The 19178-nt window shown below is 38.1% G+C and overlaps 1 protein-coding gene across 1 annotated transcript; it reads right to left on the reverse strand.

Annotated features, from left to right (window-relative positions):
• Positions 1–15635: 15635 nt before the first annotated feature.
• LOC148691300 (uncharacterized) lies at positions 15636–18706 on the reverse strand. The gene is made up of 2 exons (XM_088683740.1): positions 16294–18706; positions 15636–16186 (listed from the first exon to the last, which is right to left on the reverse strand). Exon 1 carries the CDS (start codon positions 17501–17503, stop codon positions 16421–16423), a length of 1083 nt encoding a protein of 360 aa, XP_088539866.1. The 5' UTR covers positions 17504–18706; the 3' UTR covers positions 15636–16186; positions 16294–16420.
• Positions 18707–19178: the final 472 nt, after the last annotated feature.

Genomic DNA, 19178 nt, shown 5'->3' on the forward strand with positions numbered 1-19178 from the left:
GTTGCATGATCTCATCATTCTTTGCTTGGTTGCTACTTGGAATGCATTTCATTATAGTTCCAAATACTAGAACCCATGCCCAATAAGATGAAGTTGTTAGTCAAACCAAAGCCAAAAAGCCTATCCCTTTTCACATGTATTGTAGGATTACCCCTTTTTAGCCTTTTCAAGCTTATTTTCTTTGTTAACCACATTATCCTCACCTAGCTTAGATTAGGACTTTCCATACCCTTGTTCTTAAAGGATAGTGAAGCATGACTTAGAATGAACTCCTTTTGATCAATATATTGCAGAAAATAAGTGTGGGGGAAGATAATAGGGCACGGCCAAAGAATGAAATAAAGAAAAAGAAAAGAAAAAAAAAATTCGTGGAAAAATAAAATGAAATTAGAAAAGTGTAGAAAAGAAAGAAAAAGAGTTGAAAAATAAGTGAGAATGATCTCGCAAGTATTGGTTATTGAAGGAAGGGTCCAAAAGAGTGAATTTGACCCTAATTGTGCATGAATCTTCCCTTGTGTTTAAAAGTTGATTTCTGCCATTAAAAGTGAGTTTAGGTGTCAATTTCATTACTTTGCTTCCTATTGCTTTAAGAACCTTTGTTTTACTTTACCTTTCTTTGTTAAACCATTACCCTTAGCCCCGTTACAACCCTCAACTTCTATCTTGATCTTATGTGTTCAATTTGTGGAGTTTGAATTTGGTATGAGCATATGGAATCACTGGTTCTCATTCTAAGTAGTAGCATTCCATTCATGAGATCATATTCATGTCATTGTCGTAAATCCAGAAAATGCTTTCTTTGATATAACATATGTGAGTGTTAGAATTCATATTTACATCAATCTCCTCACATATACCTAGTGTAGGGTGTGGAGTTAGAAAATCTGTGTGAAAATTGAGTGCATTCTAGTAAGGAATTGAGGGAATTCTCTAAGGCATGTTACTACATTCAAAATGATGTTTTAATTGATTAAATGTGAAATAATAAGTGGTAACTATGATTAAGTGTTTGTTGAAGTGTAAAGTAAGCTAAATGTTGTGGGAATGATGTTCTATATTGTGTCATGTTCGTTTGAAATCCCTGAGATACATGTTGGAAGGTTTAGAATGTATTTTGGTTTGTTTTTAGTTTCTTTCGTTTTGTTTTGCTCGAGGACTAGCAAAAGCTAAGTGTGGGGGAATTTGATAGGAGCATATTTATGCGACTTAATTGGCTTGTTCTCGTGCATTTACGTTGTGTTTCTTTAGTTATTTTAGTCCTTTATGCCATTTTCGTTTGTTTCTAGGTTCATATGGCTAAGGAAGCAAAAAGGTGCATTTTGGAGCAAAATTGGGCTTGGAATGGATAGCTTATGTTTGGAGCCAAGGTGTTGGACGAAATTGAGGCACTTTAGGACACAAAACAATGGCCCTAGCCCAATTACATAACCTTGCCATGGCTTATCCCTTCTCCCCTTCCCTTGCCATGCAAACCACCCTATTTTAGGCCCATTCTATGTACTTAAACCTTAGCCCTTTAACCTTGCAGCCATATCCCCTCTTTTATCCGCATGCATTCATAATCATTCATAATCATTCACCACCAATTCAGCCACATGCACTTGTTCTTTCATCATTGCACCACAATCCTTTACCATTGCAGCCACATGCACTTCCCCCTTCATCATTTCAGCCACCAAACACCCACATGCACTCCCACTCCAGATTTTCAGCCATCCCAATTCATCATTGCACATCAACACATTCTATCATTTCCACATGCATTCCCCTTCCAATTTCAGCCACTCCACATGCATTTCCAACTTTCCACCAAGTTCCTAGCTGTCATGTTCCCTCCTTTTCACCTATAAATAAGCATCCATTGCAGCCACAAATCACTAACTCTTCCATATTCAGAAAACCATCTCATACACATTCATTCACGCCAGAAATTCATTCCCTCTCTCTAACACTGCCATACTTCACCATTCTTCATATTTTCTGCCCAAAAACACTCCTTGCCTTTCCCTACATCCATCCCTACCCTAAACACATCATTCTACATCATCGATAACCCCCAAAACTCACCAAAACCCCTTGTGCTGCAGCAACTAGAGGAGAAGAGGCCTAAACGTTCATACAATTCAAGATTGAGTTGTTGGGATTTTTAGGTGTTCTTCGTTCTTGTTTTCAATGTTTACTTTGTTATTACTCTCTAAGTTTGTTGTAATCATGAGTGGGTAAACCCCTAATTAGTTAGGGGAAAGTTTGAAACCATGGACATATGTTGGTTATGATTTGATTTACTCCAGTTATGAATTCATGAACTTTAGATGTGGTTTACTTTTCTGTTTTGATTAAGAACTTGTTTATGTATGTGGGTTGAGGGTCGACACTTAATTTGCATGCCTAAACTTGATACTAGGATATAAGGGAATTTCACCTAATCGTTATGAACTTATATTCATGAGTAGTAAAAATCGCTAGTCACGATTGTGTTTAGTAAACCCTAGGCTGGATTAACATGCGTATTCCATAGTTATGAATGCCTAGTCGATGTTTATGATTTCCGTTGAACTTAATGATCTTTGTTAAATGTCTCTATCATGCGTATTCCATAGTTAGGGACTTTGATTAGGAATAATTTGGTTGTAATGTGTATTCCATTCAATCCAATGAATCTAGGGAAATCTGAAAGTTAGTTTAAGCGGACCTAATTAACTTGGAGCATTGTCATTCATCGTTTGTTGAAGTCATAACTGGGAATCAAATTATATGCATATGTTCATGTGTGGATAAGGAACCCTCTAACTAGTTTCTCATCATTCTATTTCATCAATTTCGTTTTTACAATCTGTTTTAATTAGAATCTGTGCATTTAGTTTAATTTCGTCCAAAACTCAATCCCCCTTTACTTTATTGTCCAATTTAGTTAGAAAGTGTCTTAGTTTATGTTTCTAAGTGTTTTGATTCAAGTTATTACACAAATTCGTCCAAATTCACCAAAGTGCTCAAAACTGCCCAGAAAGTGTTTTTAAGGCAGTTTTGAGTGTTTTGGGTGATGTTTGAGTCTTTTGGTTTGTCTTAGTGCTTTAAGCATTTAGTTTCGCATTCTTTGAGTCTAGTTTAGTGTTTTAAACTTTATTTTACGTTTTTGAGTCAATTTCACATTGATTAGCATCCCTAGTTAATCCCCGGTCTAGAACGATCCCTATTTGCTCATATACTACAATTGTCATCCATAGGGTTTAATTTGTGTGTCAAGTTAATTTTCGCATCATTTATATAGGCTAGTTTGGCACACTTAGTGAAGGAAAAGGATTGCCTAATCCCATTGGAAAAAGGTTAACTCAAGGCAGAAATCAAGTGGGATTTGGAATAGGAATTTCGGTTAGGATTTAGGGATTCTAGAAGGGAAGGTGCGGCACACATGTAGGGATGAGATAAGGTTTCTAGAATAGAAGGTTTAGGACAGATTCCTAAACCTAAAAGGCCTAGGACATGTGATATAAGAGTAGGAAAAGGTTTTCAATTCCTAAACCTACTAGGAGGGGTGTCTTGCGGCATTGGTATGGATAAGTGTTCTAGAAACTGAATTAGGTGTTTAAATGTGTAATTGATTCCCCCTAATTAGCTAGGTTTAAGCCCCCACCTGATTTGGATAGGATAGAATAGGATAATGTTAGAGATAGGATAGGATAAGGTTTCTAGGATAGGATAAGATAAGGTTGGATAAGGTTCCTTGTTTCTTGCTTCTTCCTTATCTTCATTGTATTAGGACTTCTTCCACCAGATTTGTAGCCTTTCCTAACTCTTCTAGTCTTCAATTTCGTCCATCCTCTTTGCTCCATGGTTAAGCTATCCAATCCATGCCCAAAAATGCTCCAAATAGCCTTAAAATGCACTTTATTGCTCCCTTTACCATTAGAACCTAAAAACACACGAAAATACTTTAAAAGACTAAAACAACTATGAATTAATAACATAAATGCATGAAAACAAGCTAAGTAAGTCGCCTAAATATGCTCCTATCAACTTCCCCCACACTTAGCTTTTGCTAGTCCTCGAGCAAAATGATGCGATAATTATACGCACACAAATTAAACCCTCTTTTTATCAATTGTAGTATAGGTGCAAGTAGGGATCGTTCTGGACCGGGGATTAGGAGGGATTGTTAATCACTTGGATTTGACTTAAAAACGTAAAAACATAATATAAAACACTAAACTAGACTCAAAGAATGTAAAACTAAACTTTAAAACATTAAAACAAATCAAAAGACTCAAAATGCTTTTAAAAACACAAACTAAAATGCTATACTAAACTCGAAGAATTCAAAACTAAAAATAAGAAAGATTAAGACTAAGACTTAAACGAAATATGAGGGGATTGATTTTGGACGAATTTAAACTAAAATGGATAGATTGTAAAGAAAACAAATTGTAAATATGAAATTGACGGAAATGAATGGATGGTATGGCTAGCTAAGGGGTTCATCTCCATACATGTTACACTTGCATAATAAAATGATTTCCAATTGCATTTCAATAAACCATGAATTCTCAACACCCCGGGTTAATTAGGTCCGCTTAAATTAACCGTCAAATTTTCCTTAAGTTAATGAATTGGATGATTGCATACGACAACCCAAAGCATTCCTCACAAGTTCCCTACATGAATTGCATAATAGAGAAACAAGCAAGAATCATTAAGCATCATGAAAACTATAAGTGTTGACGAGGCATTCGTTACTATGATTGCATGAAACTTATGCCAAGAATTCGTTTAACGCGATTGTTTATAAGCAACCTTCACTACTTGTGAATATAAGTTCATAACGATTAGGTGAAACTCACTTATATTCTAGCGTCATATTCATGCATGAAAATTAAGCGCGCATTCTTAATAAACATACATAAATAAGTTATCAATCAAACGGTTAAACAAATTGAATCCACAACTTATGAAACGCAATTAGAAGTAATCAAATCAAAATGCAAGCATAAACATATATTTCGAATCCCCCCCTAGCTAAAGGGGGGTTTAGTTCCTCATACAAAACAAAGAGAATCGAAATTAAACATTGAAATCAAAGAAACGCCTAAACATTCCAACAACTCAAACTTGAATTGTACGAACGTTTAGGCCCTCTTCTCTTCCTCTTTATTGTAGCATAAGGTCTAGGGATAATTGGTTTGGGGGATGGAAGTGTGGAATGGAAAAGGAGTGGTGGAGAAGTGGAAGGGGAATGGAAAAATGGTTGGTGTTTGGATTAGTAGGGAGGGGGGACTCACGGCTAAGGAAAGAATGGAAGTGTTTGAGGGGTGTTGTGTTGTGAATGAGATGTCCATGAATGAATGAATGCAAGGGTATTTATAGGAGTAGTGGAGGGAACATATGGCTATGTCATTTGTAGGTGAAGTAGGTGGATGTTGTAGGTGAAGTAGGTGGATGTTGTAGGTGAAGTGGATGTTGTAGGTGAAGTAGGTGGATGTTGTAGGTGAAGTAGGTGGATGTTGTAGGTGAAGTGGATGTTGTAGGTGAAGTAGGTGGATGTTGTAGGTGAAGTAGGTGGATGTTGTAGGTGAAGTAGGTGGATGTTGTAGGTGAAATGGATGTTGTAGGTGAAGTAGGTGGATGTTGTAGGTGAAGTAGGTGGATGATATGTTAAGTGATAAGTGATAAGTGATATGATATGTGGTTATGATATGATAAGTGGTTAAGTGGTGATGATAAGTGATAAGTGATTAAGTGATATGATATGTGGTGATGATAAGTGATAAGTGCATGTGGGTTAACTAATGAAGGAAATGCATGTGCAATGACAATGTGTTAGAATGGATGTGTGTTATGCATGGCATGATTGGGATTAGGAAAGGTTTAAATGTCCTAAAACTAAAGAGAACAAGGTTCCAACACTTTGGCTCCAATTAGGTCTTCAATTTCGTCCAACACTTTGGCTTCAAGCATAAGCTATCCGTCCTTAGCCCAAAAGTGCTCCAAAAGTCTCCAAAATGCATCTTTTTGCTCCTTTAGCCCTTTGGACCTACAAACACACGAAAATAGCTTAAAGTACTAAAATAACTAAAGAAACATAACGTAAATGCACGAGAACAAGCCATTTAAGTCGCATGAATATGCTCCTATCAAATAGGCTTGTTCTCGTGCATTTACGTTATGTTTCTTTAGTTATTTTAGTACTTTAAGCTATTTTCGTGTGTTTGTAGGTCCAAAGGGCTAAAGGAGCAAAAAGATGCATTTTGGAGACTTTTGGAGCACTTTTGGGCTAAGGACGGATAGCTTATGCTTGAAGCCAAAGTGTTGGACGAAATTGAAGACCTAATTGGAGCCAAAGTGTTGGAACCTTGTTCTCTTTAGTTTTAGGACATTTAAACCTTTCCTAATCCCAATCATGCCATGCATAACACACATCCATTCTAACACATTGTCATTGCACATGCATTTCCTTCATTAGTTAACCCACATGCACTTATCACTTATCATCACCACATATCATATCACTTAATCACTTATCACTTATCATCACCACTTAACCACTTATCATATCATAACCACATATCATATCACTTATCACTTATCACTTAACATATCATCCACCTACTTCACCTACAACATCCACCTACTTCACCTACAACATCCACTTCACCTACAACATCCACCTACTTCACCTACAACATCCACCTACTTCACCTACAAATGACATAGCCATATGTTCCCTCCACTACTCCTATAAATACCCTTGCATTCATTCATTCATGGACATCTCATTTCATACACAACTCACCACAAACACATCCCTTTCTCTCTTAGCCGTGAGTCTCCCTTAGAATCCAAAAACCATCTTTCCATTTCCATCACTCCTCACTCCATTCCACACTTCCATTCCCCCAAACCAACTATCCTTAGAACCATATGCTACAACAACGAGGAAGAGAAGAGGACCTAAACGTTCATACAATTCAAGTTTGAGTTGTTGGAATGTTTAGGTGTTTCTTTAATTTCAAAGTTATGAGGAAATAAACCCCCCTTTAGCTAGGGGGTGATTCGAAATACATGTTTATGCTTGCATTATGAATTGATTACTTTTGGTTGGAATTTAATAAGTTGTGGATTCAATTTGTTTAACCGTTTGATTGATAACTTATTTATGAATGTTTATTAAGAATGCGCGCTTAATTTTCATGCATAAATATGACGCTAGAATATAAGTGAATTTCACCTAATCGTAATGAACTTATATTCACAAGTAGTGGAGGTTGCTTATAAACAATCGCGTTAAACGAATTCTTGGCATAAGTTTCATGCGTATTCCATAGTAACGAATGCCTCGTCGATGTTTATGATTTCCGTTGAACTTAATGATCTTTGTTGAATGTCTCTATCATGCGTATTCCATAGTTAGGGACTTTGATTAAGAATAATTTGGTTGTAATGCGTATTCCATTCAATCCAACGAATCTAGGGAAATCTGAAAGTTAATTTAAGCGGACCTAATTAACTTGGAGCATTGAGTTTCATAATTTATCGAAAGACCAACTGAGAATCAATCTTGTATGCAAGTGTAACATGTGTGGAGAAGAACCCCTTGGCTATTCCATCATCCATATTTTATTCACATTCATATTTACATTCTGTTTTAATTGCAATTTGTTCATTTAGTTTAATTTTGTCAAAACCTAAATCCCCCTTTACTTTAATGTCAAATTAGTTAGAAATCAATTTAGTTTGTGTTTTTAAGAGTTTTGAGTCTTTTGAACTTGTTAGAATCTGTTTAGTTTATGTTTTAAAGTATTTTTGAATTCTTTGAGTCTAGTTTAGTGTTTTATATTATGTTTTTACGTTTTTAAGTCAAATCCAAGTGATTAACAATCCCTCCTAATCCCCGGTCCAGAACGATCCCTACTTGCACCTATACTACAATTAATAAAAAGAGGGTTTAATTTGTGTGCGTATAATAGGAGTAGTGGAGGGAACATATGGCTATGTCATTTGTAGGTGAAGTAGGTGGATGTTGTAGGTGAAGTAGGTGGATGTTGTAGGTGAAGTGGATGTTGTAGGTGAAGTAGGTGGATGTTGTAGGTGAAGTAGGTGGATGATATGTTAAGTGATAAGTGATAAGTGATATGATATGTGGTTATGATATGATAAGTGGTTAAGTGGTGATGATAAGTGATAAGTGATTAAGTGATATGATATGTGGTGATGATAAGTGATAAGTGCATGTGGGTTAACTAATGAAGGAAATGCATGTGCAATGACAATGTGTTAGAATGGATGTGTGTTATGCATGGCATGATTGGGATTAGGAAAGGTTTAAATGTCCTAAAACTAAAGAGAACAAGGTTCCAACACTTTGGCTCCAATTAGGTCTTCAATTTCGTCCAACACTTTGGCTTCAAGCATAAGCTATCCGTCCTTAGCCCAAAAGTGCTCCAAAAGTCTCCAAAATGCATCTTTTTGCTCCTTTAGCCCTTTGGACCTACAAACACACGAAAATAGCTTAAAGTACTAAAATAACTAAAGAAACATAACGTAAATGCACGAGAACAAGCCATTTAAGTCGCATGAATATGCTCCTATCAAATACCCCCACACTTATCTTTTGCTAGTCCTCGAGCAAAACAGAAAGAAAAACAAAACAAAACCAAACGAAACAAAACAAGTAAAACACAACCTAAACCTTCCAACAACCGTCTTAGGGATTTCCAAAGCACATGACAAGTTAAAAATCATCATTCCCACAGATTTTTGCCATCATTACACTTAAGTACATTCTTAATCATAGTCACCACATACTAGTTCACAATTAAGCATTTAAAACACATTTCGAATGTAGTAACATGCCTTAGAGAAATTGCTCAAATCCTTACAAGATATGCACTCGTTTTTCACACAGATTTTCTGACTACACACCCTACACTAGTTATATGTGAGAAGATTGATGTAAATATGAATTCTAACACTCACATATGTTATAATAAAGAAAGCATTTTCTGGATTTACGATAATGACATGAATATGATCTCATGAATGGAATGCTACTACTTAGAATGAGAACCAGTGATTCCATAAGCTCATATCAATTCCAAACTCCACATATTGAATACATAACATCAAGATAGAAGTTGAGGGTTGTAACGGGGCTAAGGGTAATGGTTTAACAAAGAAAGGTAAAGTAAAACAAAGGTTCTTAAAGTAATAGGAAGCGAAGTAATGAAATTGACACTTAAACTCACTTTTAATGGCAGAAATCAACTTTTAAACACAAGGGAAGATTCATGCAACAACTAGGGTCAAATTCACTCTTTTGGACCCTTCCTTCAATAACCAATGCTTGTGAGATCATTCTCACTTATTTTTCAACTCTTTTTTTTTTTTTTTTTTTTTTTTTTTTTTTTCTTTCTTTTCAACAATTTTTTTTTTTCTTTATTTCATTCTTTGGCCGTGCCCTATTATCTTCCCCCACACTTATTTTCTGCAGTATATTGATCAAAAGGAGTTCATTCTAAGTCATGCTTCACTATCCTTTAAGAACAAGGGGTTAACAAAGAAAATAAGCTTGAAAAGGCTCAAAAGGGGTAATCCTACAATACATGTGAAAAAGGGATAGGCTTTTTGGCTTTGGCTTGACTAACAACTTTATCTTATTGTATGTTATGCAATCAATATCATGCTTTGAATGAAACGGATATAAGTTCTAGCATTTAGTTCTATCATGATACAATTGCATTCTAAGTAGCAACCAAGCAAGGAATAATGAGATCATGCAACAATTTTAGAAAACAAAGAATCACAGAAAATAACTCTCCAAAGAAGGTAATGACTCGAGTCTCACAGGGATGTAGCGTTTGTTTGAGTTCCTTCCTTCAAGCATGTTACAAAAAAACGAATTTTTCTTTTATGATTGCATGTGAAGTCATACATTATAACCATAACCAAGCATATACCAAGAGTAAATCAAACTTTCATCTATGTTTATAACTCTTTTTAACAGTCATGCAACTATAAACCAAATCCTTATCATTATGTTGGAAGGTACCCTAAGACACAAACACACAAAAACAACTCAAAACACTCTTTTTAGGCTTTTTTTTTTTTAAAACATGTTTTTCAAATTTTTATGTGATTTTTGGAGTTATAAAAACAAAACATACTAAAACACTCTAAAACAACTTAAAAACACCTTAAAACAGCAAGGAACAACATTTGAAGTTATGGGTGATAAAATCCCACGAATTTGCATTAAATATATTTAGTTTAGTTACCCCCCCACACTTAAATCAAACATTGTCCTCAATGTTTTAAGCATAGATTCACACAAAACATAAGTAAACACACAAAAAGCAACTAAACATATTAAACATGGCATAATGTAATTAACAAAGAGAAGAGTTTAGAGACGCAAATCTGGTTATAGAGTGTAAATTCCATCTTCTCCTTGGTAATTGCATTGAGGCTTTGATCTTTGTGATTCCACAGGCTTACTCTTGAACTGGTTTCTGCCCATCGTTGATTTTCCTTTGTGCTACTTCTTGAACTGGACAGCAGGATGGTTCTTTTGGTCTCCTCCGAAGGTCTGAGCTTACTCCTTTGGTCTGTTTCTTTGTTCAATCTTTCCAATTCGTATTGAAAAGGGTTGGAGGATAACTCAGCCTAAGTTTGTCTCCACATGCTTCAATGTATCATTTTCACTTGCCTTACTCGCTCCCCTTTGCAGAAGTGGTCCCTTCTCTGGAAGTGTATCAACCGTTGAAGATGACTACTCGAGAGCAACGCTAGGTAAGCAATCAGGAATAGATTCCAGGCAGTTGGCTCCAGATCGGAAGACTGACTCCAAGTGCCGGCTGATTGCTTCTTTTACTTTGCCATGCGAGTAAGAACAAGGACAAAGAAAAAGACAGGGAAAGAGCATGATATGAGATACTTTTGCTTTTGACCTTGATGATATGAGATACCTTTGCTTTGAAGAAGCGGTGAATGAATCAGCACATGCTTCAATCCGCCGTTTCCTCCTGGGTCATATGTACTCCAGGCATCTGGTATCATCTTTGGGGAAGAAGAAAGAATTGAGTATTTTGAAAGGCTTTGCTGGGAGTGCGCCCTCAGAGGTGAGGGAGAGTTGGGCATTTTCTTCAGGTTTGCCCTGCCATAAAAGACGAAGGTCGACATATATAGAGATAATATCAAGTGGTGGTACTTTTTACCCTTGTCGACAAACGTTTTGATCCCGCAATTCCGGCTTTTTGAAATAGTGGCGCCTCTTCGATCTTTGAATACGCCTCTTCGATTTCTGAGCAGGCGCCCCTTCGATTTCTGAACGACGCCCCTTCTCTTTCTGAACGACACGTGGTAGTGCAGATGCGGCTCCTTTTGACAAAGCTGCACGCGTTTTCTGAAAAGCAGAGAAAGTGTCGTCGAACTTTGCGCTTGTCGGCTAAAGACGTGTAGTTGCGATGATGGCCTCCACGTGTTTTCAGCTTTGTCAGAAATCTTTTAACAAAGTTGAACGCGTTTTCTGAAAAGCCGAGGGAGCGTCGCCTAACTTACGCCGGAAAATCCGGCTCTTTGATTCGGTGGACGCGTCGCCTTGGCATTTTATAGAGCTATCGATCACCGCCAACATACACACTCTGAAGATTTCCCATTCCTGAAACTCGACTCCGGCCCTTTGTGAAATTTTTAACTCCATCCACCCCTTCTCTTTGAACACTTTTGAAAAAAATGGCAAACTCATCGAACCTTAGCTTAGATTTGAGTCTCAGCAGCGATCCGGTTGCGCCCCGTCAAGGTAATGTATGGCGCCCTTCTTTTTTATCTTCTAACGGTCCTCTTTCAGGTGAAGACTCTGTGATGCAGGACGCCACAACAGCTACAATAGTAGCTAAAAACCTCCTCACTCCAAAAGATAGTAGGCTGCTGTCAGGACGGTCCGATGAGTTGGCCGTTCAAGAGTCCCTCGCACTTAGTGTTCAGTGTGCGAGCTCTGTGTCCAACATGGGCCTACGCCTGCTTGCTCGGTCCCGCCAAGTGGAATCGTTGATGGCAGAGGTGGAAAGTCTTAAGCAGGAAATCAAACAGCTTAAGTACGAGAATAGAAGTTTGCATGTGCTTGCAAATAACTATTCGGCGGGCATGAAGAGGAAGCTTGATGAGCTGCAAGAATCTGAGGGTCGAATTCACAGTGACCGTCAAAGGCTTGCGTCTTATCTCCAGAGGCACCTTTTTCCTGGGTCATCCAGCGCTTGGCCAAGTATTGAGGCCTGGAATGCTCTAGCTCCGATGCCTCCCGCTCCGATGCCTTCCGTTTCGATGCCTCCCGCTTCTATGCCTCCCGCTTCTGCGCCTTCCGCTTCTGCGCCTCGTAGTGGGACTTCACGCAAACAACCTTTGTGAAGCTCCACCTTTCTCCATGTTTAGTATCTTTCTTTTTTTTCTTTTTCTCTTTTTTTTTATTTTTTTTTTTATTTTTTATTTTTTTTTATTTTTTATTAACATAAATAAAATCAAACGGCATGGAATTGGTCCTTGAATGGAAGGTGATACTTGAAGTGAACCGGCATTGGTTTGAATTCTAGTGTAGGTGCCTGATTCAAAAAAAATAGCAAGTTAGTATAAAATCTAATGGAATTTGGAAAAAAATACTTACTTGTTTTGTCTGACAAGAACTCAATGACAAATACCACTCCTTTGAAAGTTTCAGGGATATTGGACTTGGCCAGATTGCAAGTGATGGTTATTACTTGTCCAATGTCATCAAATTTAACTTTTTTGGATTTTGTGGTTTCAAGAACGTCCTCTTTGATGGATTCATGACATTCCCTACTTGTCACCTTTGGAAGGGCTTCCAAGATGTCTTTTTCACCTTCTTCTTCCTTGGAAGTCATGAATCTGCAAGGAATAGGGTTAAAAATAATGAAATTTGGAACAACCATACCTGTATTAGATGGCATAGGAGCAATAGGAGCCTCCGGTAAAGGTGTTTCCACCCTTTCCGTGGGTTGGGTGTATTCCTCTTACAAAACAAAGAGAATTAAAATGAAACATTGAAATCAAAGAATCGCCTAAACATTCCAACAACTCAAACTTGAATTGTATGAACGTTTAGGTCCTCTTCTCTTCCTCGTTGTTGTAGCATATGGTTCTAAGGATAGTTGGTTTGGGGGAATGGAAGTGTGGAATGGAGTGAGGAGTGATGGAAATGGAAAGATGGTTTTTGGATTCTAAGGGAGACTCACGGCTAAGAGAGAAAGGGATGTGTTTGTGGTGAGTTGTGTATGAAATGAGATGTCCATGAATGAATGAATGCAAGGGTATTTATAGGAGTAGTGGAGGGAACATATGGCTATGTCATTTGTAGGTGAAGTAGGTGGATGTTGTAGGTGAAGTAGGTGGATGTTGTAGGTGAAGTGGATGTTGTAGGTGAAGTAGGTGGATGTTGTAGGTGAAGTAGGTGGATGTTGTAGGTGAAGTGGATGTTGTAGGTGAAGTAGGTGGATGTTGTAGGTGAAGTAGGTGGATGTTGTAGGTGAAGTAGGTGGATGTTGTAGGTGAAGTGGATGTTGTAGGTGAAGTAGGTGGATGTTGTAGGTGAAGTAGGTGGATGATATGTTAAGTGATAAGTGATAAGTGATATGATATGTGGTTATGATATGATAAGTGGTTAAGTGGTGATGATAAGTGATAAGTGATTAAGTGATATGATATGTGGTGATGATAAGTGATAAGTGCATGTGGGTTAACTAATGAAGGAAATGCATGTGCAATGACAATGTGTTAGAATGGATGTGTGTTATGCATGGCATGATTGGGATTAGGAAAGGTTTAAATGTCCTAAAACTAAAGAGAACAAGGTTCCAACACTTTGGCTCCAATTAGGTCTTCAATTTCGTCCAACACTTTGGCTTCAAGCATAAGCTATCCGTCCTTAGCCCAAAAGTGCTCCAAAAGTCTCCAAAATGCATCTTTTTGCTCCTTTAGCCCTTTGGACCTACAAACACACGAAAATAGCTTAAAGTACTAAAATAACTAAAGAAACATAACGTAAATGCACGAGAACAAGCCATTTAAGTCGCATGAATATGCTCCTATCACAAAACGAAATAAATAAAACAAACTAAACACAATCTAAGCCTTCCAACAATTGCCTCAGGGATTTCCAACGAACATGACACATTATTGAACATCATTCCCACGGTTTTTAGCTTTCTTTATACTTCAACAAACACTTAATCATAGTTACCACTTATTAGTTCACATAGAATCAATTAAAACAATGTTTTGAATGTAGTAACATGCCTTAGAGAATTCCCTCAATTCCTCACTAGAATGCACTCTATTTTCACACAGATTTTCTAACTTCACACCCTACACTAGTTATATGTGAGAAGATTGATGTAAATATGAAGACTAACACTCACATATGTTATATCAAAGAAAGCATTTTCTGGATTTACGACAATGACATGAATATGATCTCATGAATGGAATGCTACTACTTAGAACGAGAACCAGTGATTCCATATGCTCATACCAATTTCAAACTCCACATATTGAACACATAACATCAAGATAGAAGTTGAGGGTTGTAAGGAGGCTAAGGTATTGGCTAACAAAGAAAGGTAAGGATAAACAAAAGTTCTTAAAGCAATAGTAAGCAAAGTAATGAATTTGACACTTAAACTCTCTTCAAATGGCCGAAATCAATTTGTACACACAAGGGAAGATTCATGCAACATTTAGGGTCAAATTCACTCTTTTGGACCCTTCCTTCAACAACCAACACTTGTGAGTTCATTCTCACTTATTTTTCAACTTTTTTCTTTCTTTTCAACACTTTTCTATTTTCTTTTGATTTTTCCACGAATTTCTCTTCTTTTCTTCTTTTTTTTTTTTTTTTTTTTTTTTTTTCTTTTTCGTGCCCTATCATCTTCCCCCACACTTGTTTTCTGCCATATATTGACCAAAGGAGTTCACCCTAAGTCGTGCTTTACTATCCTTTAAGAACAAAGGTATGGAAAGTCCTAATCTAGGCTAGGTCAGGATAATGTGGCTAACAACGAAAATAGGCTTTAAAAAGGCTCAAGAGGGTTAATCCTACAATACATATGAAAAGGGATAGGCTTTTTGGCTCTGGCTTGACTAACAACTTCATCTTATTGTATGTTATGCAATCAATACCATGCTTGGAATGAAATGGGCATGAGTTCTAGTATTTGGAACTATAATGAAATGCATTCTAAATAGCAACCAAGCAAAGAATGATGAGATCATGCAACGACTTTAGAAAACAAGAAATCACAGATTATACTCTCCAAAGAACGTTATAGGCTCAAGTCTCTCAGGGTTGTAGCGTTAGTTTGAGTTTCTTCCTTCAAGCATGTTACAAAAACTGATTTTTTCCTTCTGTGATTACATGTGAATTCATAAGCTATAACCATAACCAAGCATAAACCAAAGAACAAATCACTTCCAGCCATGTTTACAACATTCTTTAATAGTCATGCAATTAAAAACCAAATCCTCATCATTGTGTTGGAAGGTGACCTAAGACGCAAACAAACACACAAAAACAACTTAAAAACAACTCTTTTTGGGTTTTTCAAAACTATTTTGTAATTTTTTGTAAATTTTTCGGATTTTCTGATCAAAAGACATAAAAACACTCCAAAACACTCTAAAAACACTTAAAAACAGTGTGAAACAACATTATAAGTGATAGGTGATAAAATCCCACGAAAATCATGTAAAATCATGCAAAAGCAATTTGTTTACCCCCCCACACTTAAATCAAACATTGTCCTCAATGTTTCACACAAAGACTCACATCCAAACAAACAATATAAACTAACTAACATGACAAAAGTAAAAATAATAAAGAGATAGAGATTGAGGAACGCAAATCTGATTTTGTAGCTTGAATTGGTGAATTGCCCACTTCCTCTCTCGTTGAATGCATGGGTTGCCTCCCAAGAAGCGCTTGCTTTAACGTCGTGCAGCCGGACGAACGTTCTTCTTATCCTCACTTGGAGCCCACGGCATGGAGTGGAATGTCCTCCACAACTTGCCCTTCAACACTTTCGTAATATGGCTCGATGAATGGGAGGGGATAGTGATCCTCCCTAATGGTGGTATTTTGGTTCCGGAAGTCCATGTAAATGCTCCCACCACCTTGAAATCGATTTGGAACCTGCACCAAAGAAGGTAACAACCGATTAGTTGAAATGGGAATTGGAATTGGGATTGGAGACTTACTAGGATGTTGTGGCAATGCCCCTAGGGCAGCCACCATCTCGCCAATTGTATCCTTAGGTACGGCCAGATTGGGTGTTTGTAGGGCAATGGCGTGCTTCTTGTGCTTCCCTCCAATTCCTTCCTCGATGGTGGTTCTAGACGCATCCTTCTTGATAGGTGTTGAACGTTCCTACCCTATATTTTTAATTGTACCAATGGCAAAACAAGAACGAACATCATTAGGATTCTCAATGGATTCAGAAACTTTAAAGTTAATCGTATCACCACCAAACTCCATAGTTAAGGCTCCCTTGGCCACGTCAATCTTGGTGTGGGCTGTTTTCATGAAAGGTCGTCCAAGTAAGAGTGGCGATGGTGGAGAGTAGGTTGAATCCTCCATGTCAAGCACATAGAAATCTGCAGGAAAAATCAAGTGGTCTACCTGCACCAAAACATCTTCCAAAACTCCTCTTGGGTATGCATTAGATCGATCGGCTAATTGAATAATAACACCGTCATTTTTAAGCTCTCCTAGATTCATAGATGCATAAACAGAGTATGGCATGACATTAATTGATGCACCTAAATCTAGCATAGCATGCTCGAACCTTGTATTACTAATTACACAAGGGATAGTGAAACTACCTGGATCTTTGCATTTAGGTGGCAGCTTTCTTTGCAACATTGCAGAGACATTCTCACTTACATGTACCACCTCCTTCTCCCGAATCTGTTTCCTTGTTGTACAAATCTTTCTTAAAAACTTAGCGTACTTCGGAATTTGCTTTATTGCATCAAGGAGCGGGATATTGACATGCACCTTCCTAAACGTCTCCAGGATGTCTTTTTCATCCTCCTCCTTCTTTGTTTGCAAAAATCTGTGAGGAAAAGGAACATTGGGTGGAACGGGGTTAGAATTAATCAAATTTGAACCCAACTTACCTTTGGTGGCCGAATGTGATGCATTGGATGAAGTAGTGTCCTTAGGTGCTTGCGGCAAAGGGGATTGTGTCCTTGCCGTGGGCTTGTTTGCAGCCTCCTCTTCATGTTGCAACGTCTCGTCTTCATTAGGACTTGTTTTGGATGGTGTGGATGTAGTGCCAACTTCTTTTCCACTCCTCAAGGTGATTGCGTTGGCCGTTTCGAACCCTCCCTTTGGATTGACAATGGTTGAGCTTGGGAGCTTGCCTTGGTCTCGGAATTGTCCCACAAACTCCGCAATCTGCCCTATTTGCGTCTCTAAGTGGTCCATCCTTTTGTCTTGGTTTTGCATTGCCTTTTCGTGGTTTTGCAATACCTTTTCTTGGTTTTGCAATACTTTGTTTTGATTTTCTTGCCCCTGAGACAAACTAGTAAGTAACTTAAGAATCGTAGCATTATCTAAAGACGTACCTTAATGGTTATGGGCGGATTGGGGTTGGGTTTGGTCTTGGCCGTGGGTGTTGGTGTAAAACCCCGGGGGTTGCTGCCTAAAGCCTCCTTGTTGGTAAGGTTGTTGAGGCTCCCTCCACTTGAAGTTTGGATGGTCTCTCCAACCCGGATTGTATGTATTGGAATATGGATCATTCCTTGGTTGATTTTGGCTTGGAAACCCAATGGCGTTTGCACTCTCCCACCTACCATTCTCAATCAATTGAGGGCACTTTTCCGAAGGATGACCTTGAATAGAACATACGCCACATACAATTGGACTTTGGATCTTCATTCCTTCGGCCATCTGAGACACAAGAGAAGTAAGATTAGCTAATTGAGTTTGAAGATCGGATTGAGAACTTACCTCATTCAACTGTTGCCGTGGGGGGTCCCTTTGCCCAATTCCTTCGTATTGTTATGCATTGAGAGCTCGGTTTGCAATGAGGTTCTTGGCTGCCATATGGGTTTTATCTACCAACGCTCCTCCCGCCGAAGCATCAAGCATTTGTCTTTCAATGGGAAGAAGACCTTCATAGAAGTATTGAATTAGAAGCTCCTCCTTCATTTGATGTTGAGGACATGATGCAACAAGGGTTTTAAAACGCTCATAGTATGTTGGAAAAGACTCCCCTTGACTTTGTTGAATTCCGCTAATCTTCTTTCTCAAGAGAATGACTCTTGAAGTAGGAAAGAACTTTTCAAGAAACGCCCTCTTCATGCTCTCCCAAGAGGTGACAGTTCTGGGTGCTAACTCGTATAACCAATCCTTGGCCTTCTCCAAAAGTGAGAATGGGAAAGCCTTCATCTTCAAAATGCTACCATCAACGTTAACTGGAGTCATGCTCGAACACACCACCTCAAACTCCTTCAAATGCTTGTTGGGATCCTCCATGGACAGTCCATGGAACTTTGGAATGTGGTGCAACAAGCTTGACTTCAATTCAAATTCGTCGGTCTTGTCTTGAGCCGCCCTTGGGTATTGGATGCACAAGGGTGCGGCATTGGCCATTCCCGAAGCGGAAAGCTCCTTGATTGTACGGTTGTCCACTGCCATGGTTTCTTCCTCTTGTGCCGTGGGTTCTTCTTCCTCCCTTGGGGTTGGCTCTTCCTCCTCCTCAAGGTTGGGAGCCGTACTAGATTCTGGGTTCTTCTTCTTCTTCCTCAAAGTGCGCTCAAAATCGTCGTCAAAATCCAAGATGTTTGCACTAACAGGTTGAGAATGACGAGTCATAAACTAGTATCTACAAACAAGAAAAGAAACTAAGTCAGTAGCTAAAACAAAAAGAAAACAAAAAGAAACAACGGGGGATTAGCAAAATTGCTAATCCCCAGCAACGGCGCCAAAAATTTGATGCGAAATATATAGCACTCAAATTAAACCCTCTTTTTGACAATTGTAGTATAGATATAAGTAGGGATCGTTCTAGGCCGGGGATTAGGAGGGATTGCTAATCTAATGAAAATTGACTCAAAGATGTAAAAATATGTTTTAAAACACTTTAAATAGACTCACAAGACTCTTACTAACTTATATG

This window comes from Pyrus communis, chromosome 14 (genome assembly GCF_041283825.1).
Source record: "Pyrus communis isolate YQ-2024b chromosome 14, ASM4128382v1, whole genome shotgun sequence".
Lineage (NCBI taxonomy): Eukaryota > Viridiplantae > Streptophyta > Magnoliopsida > Rosales > Rosaceae > Pyrus > Pyrus communis.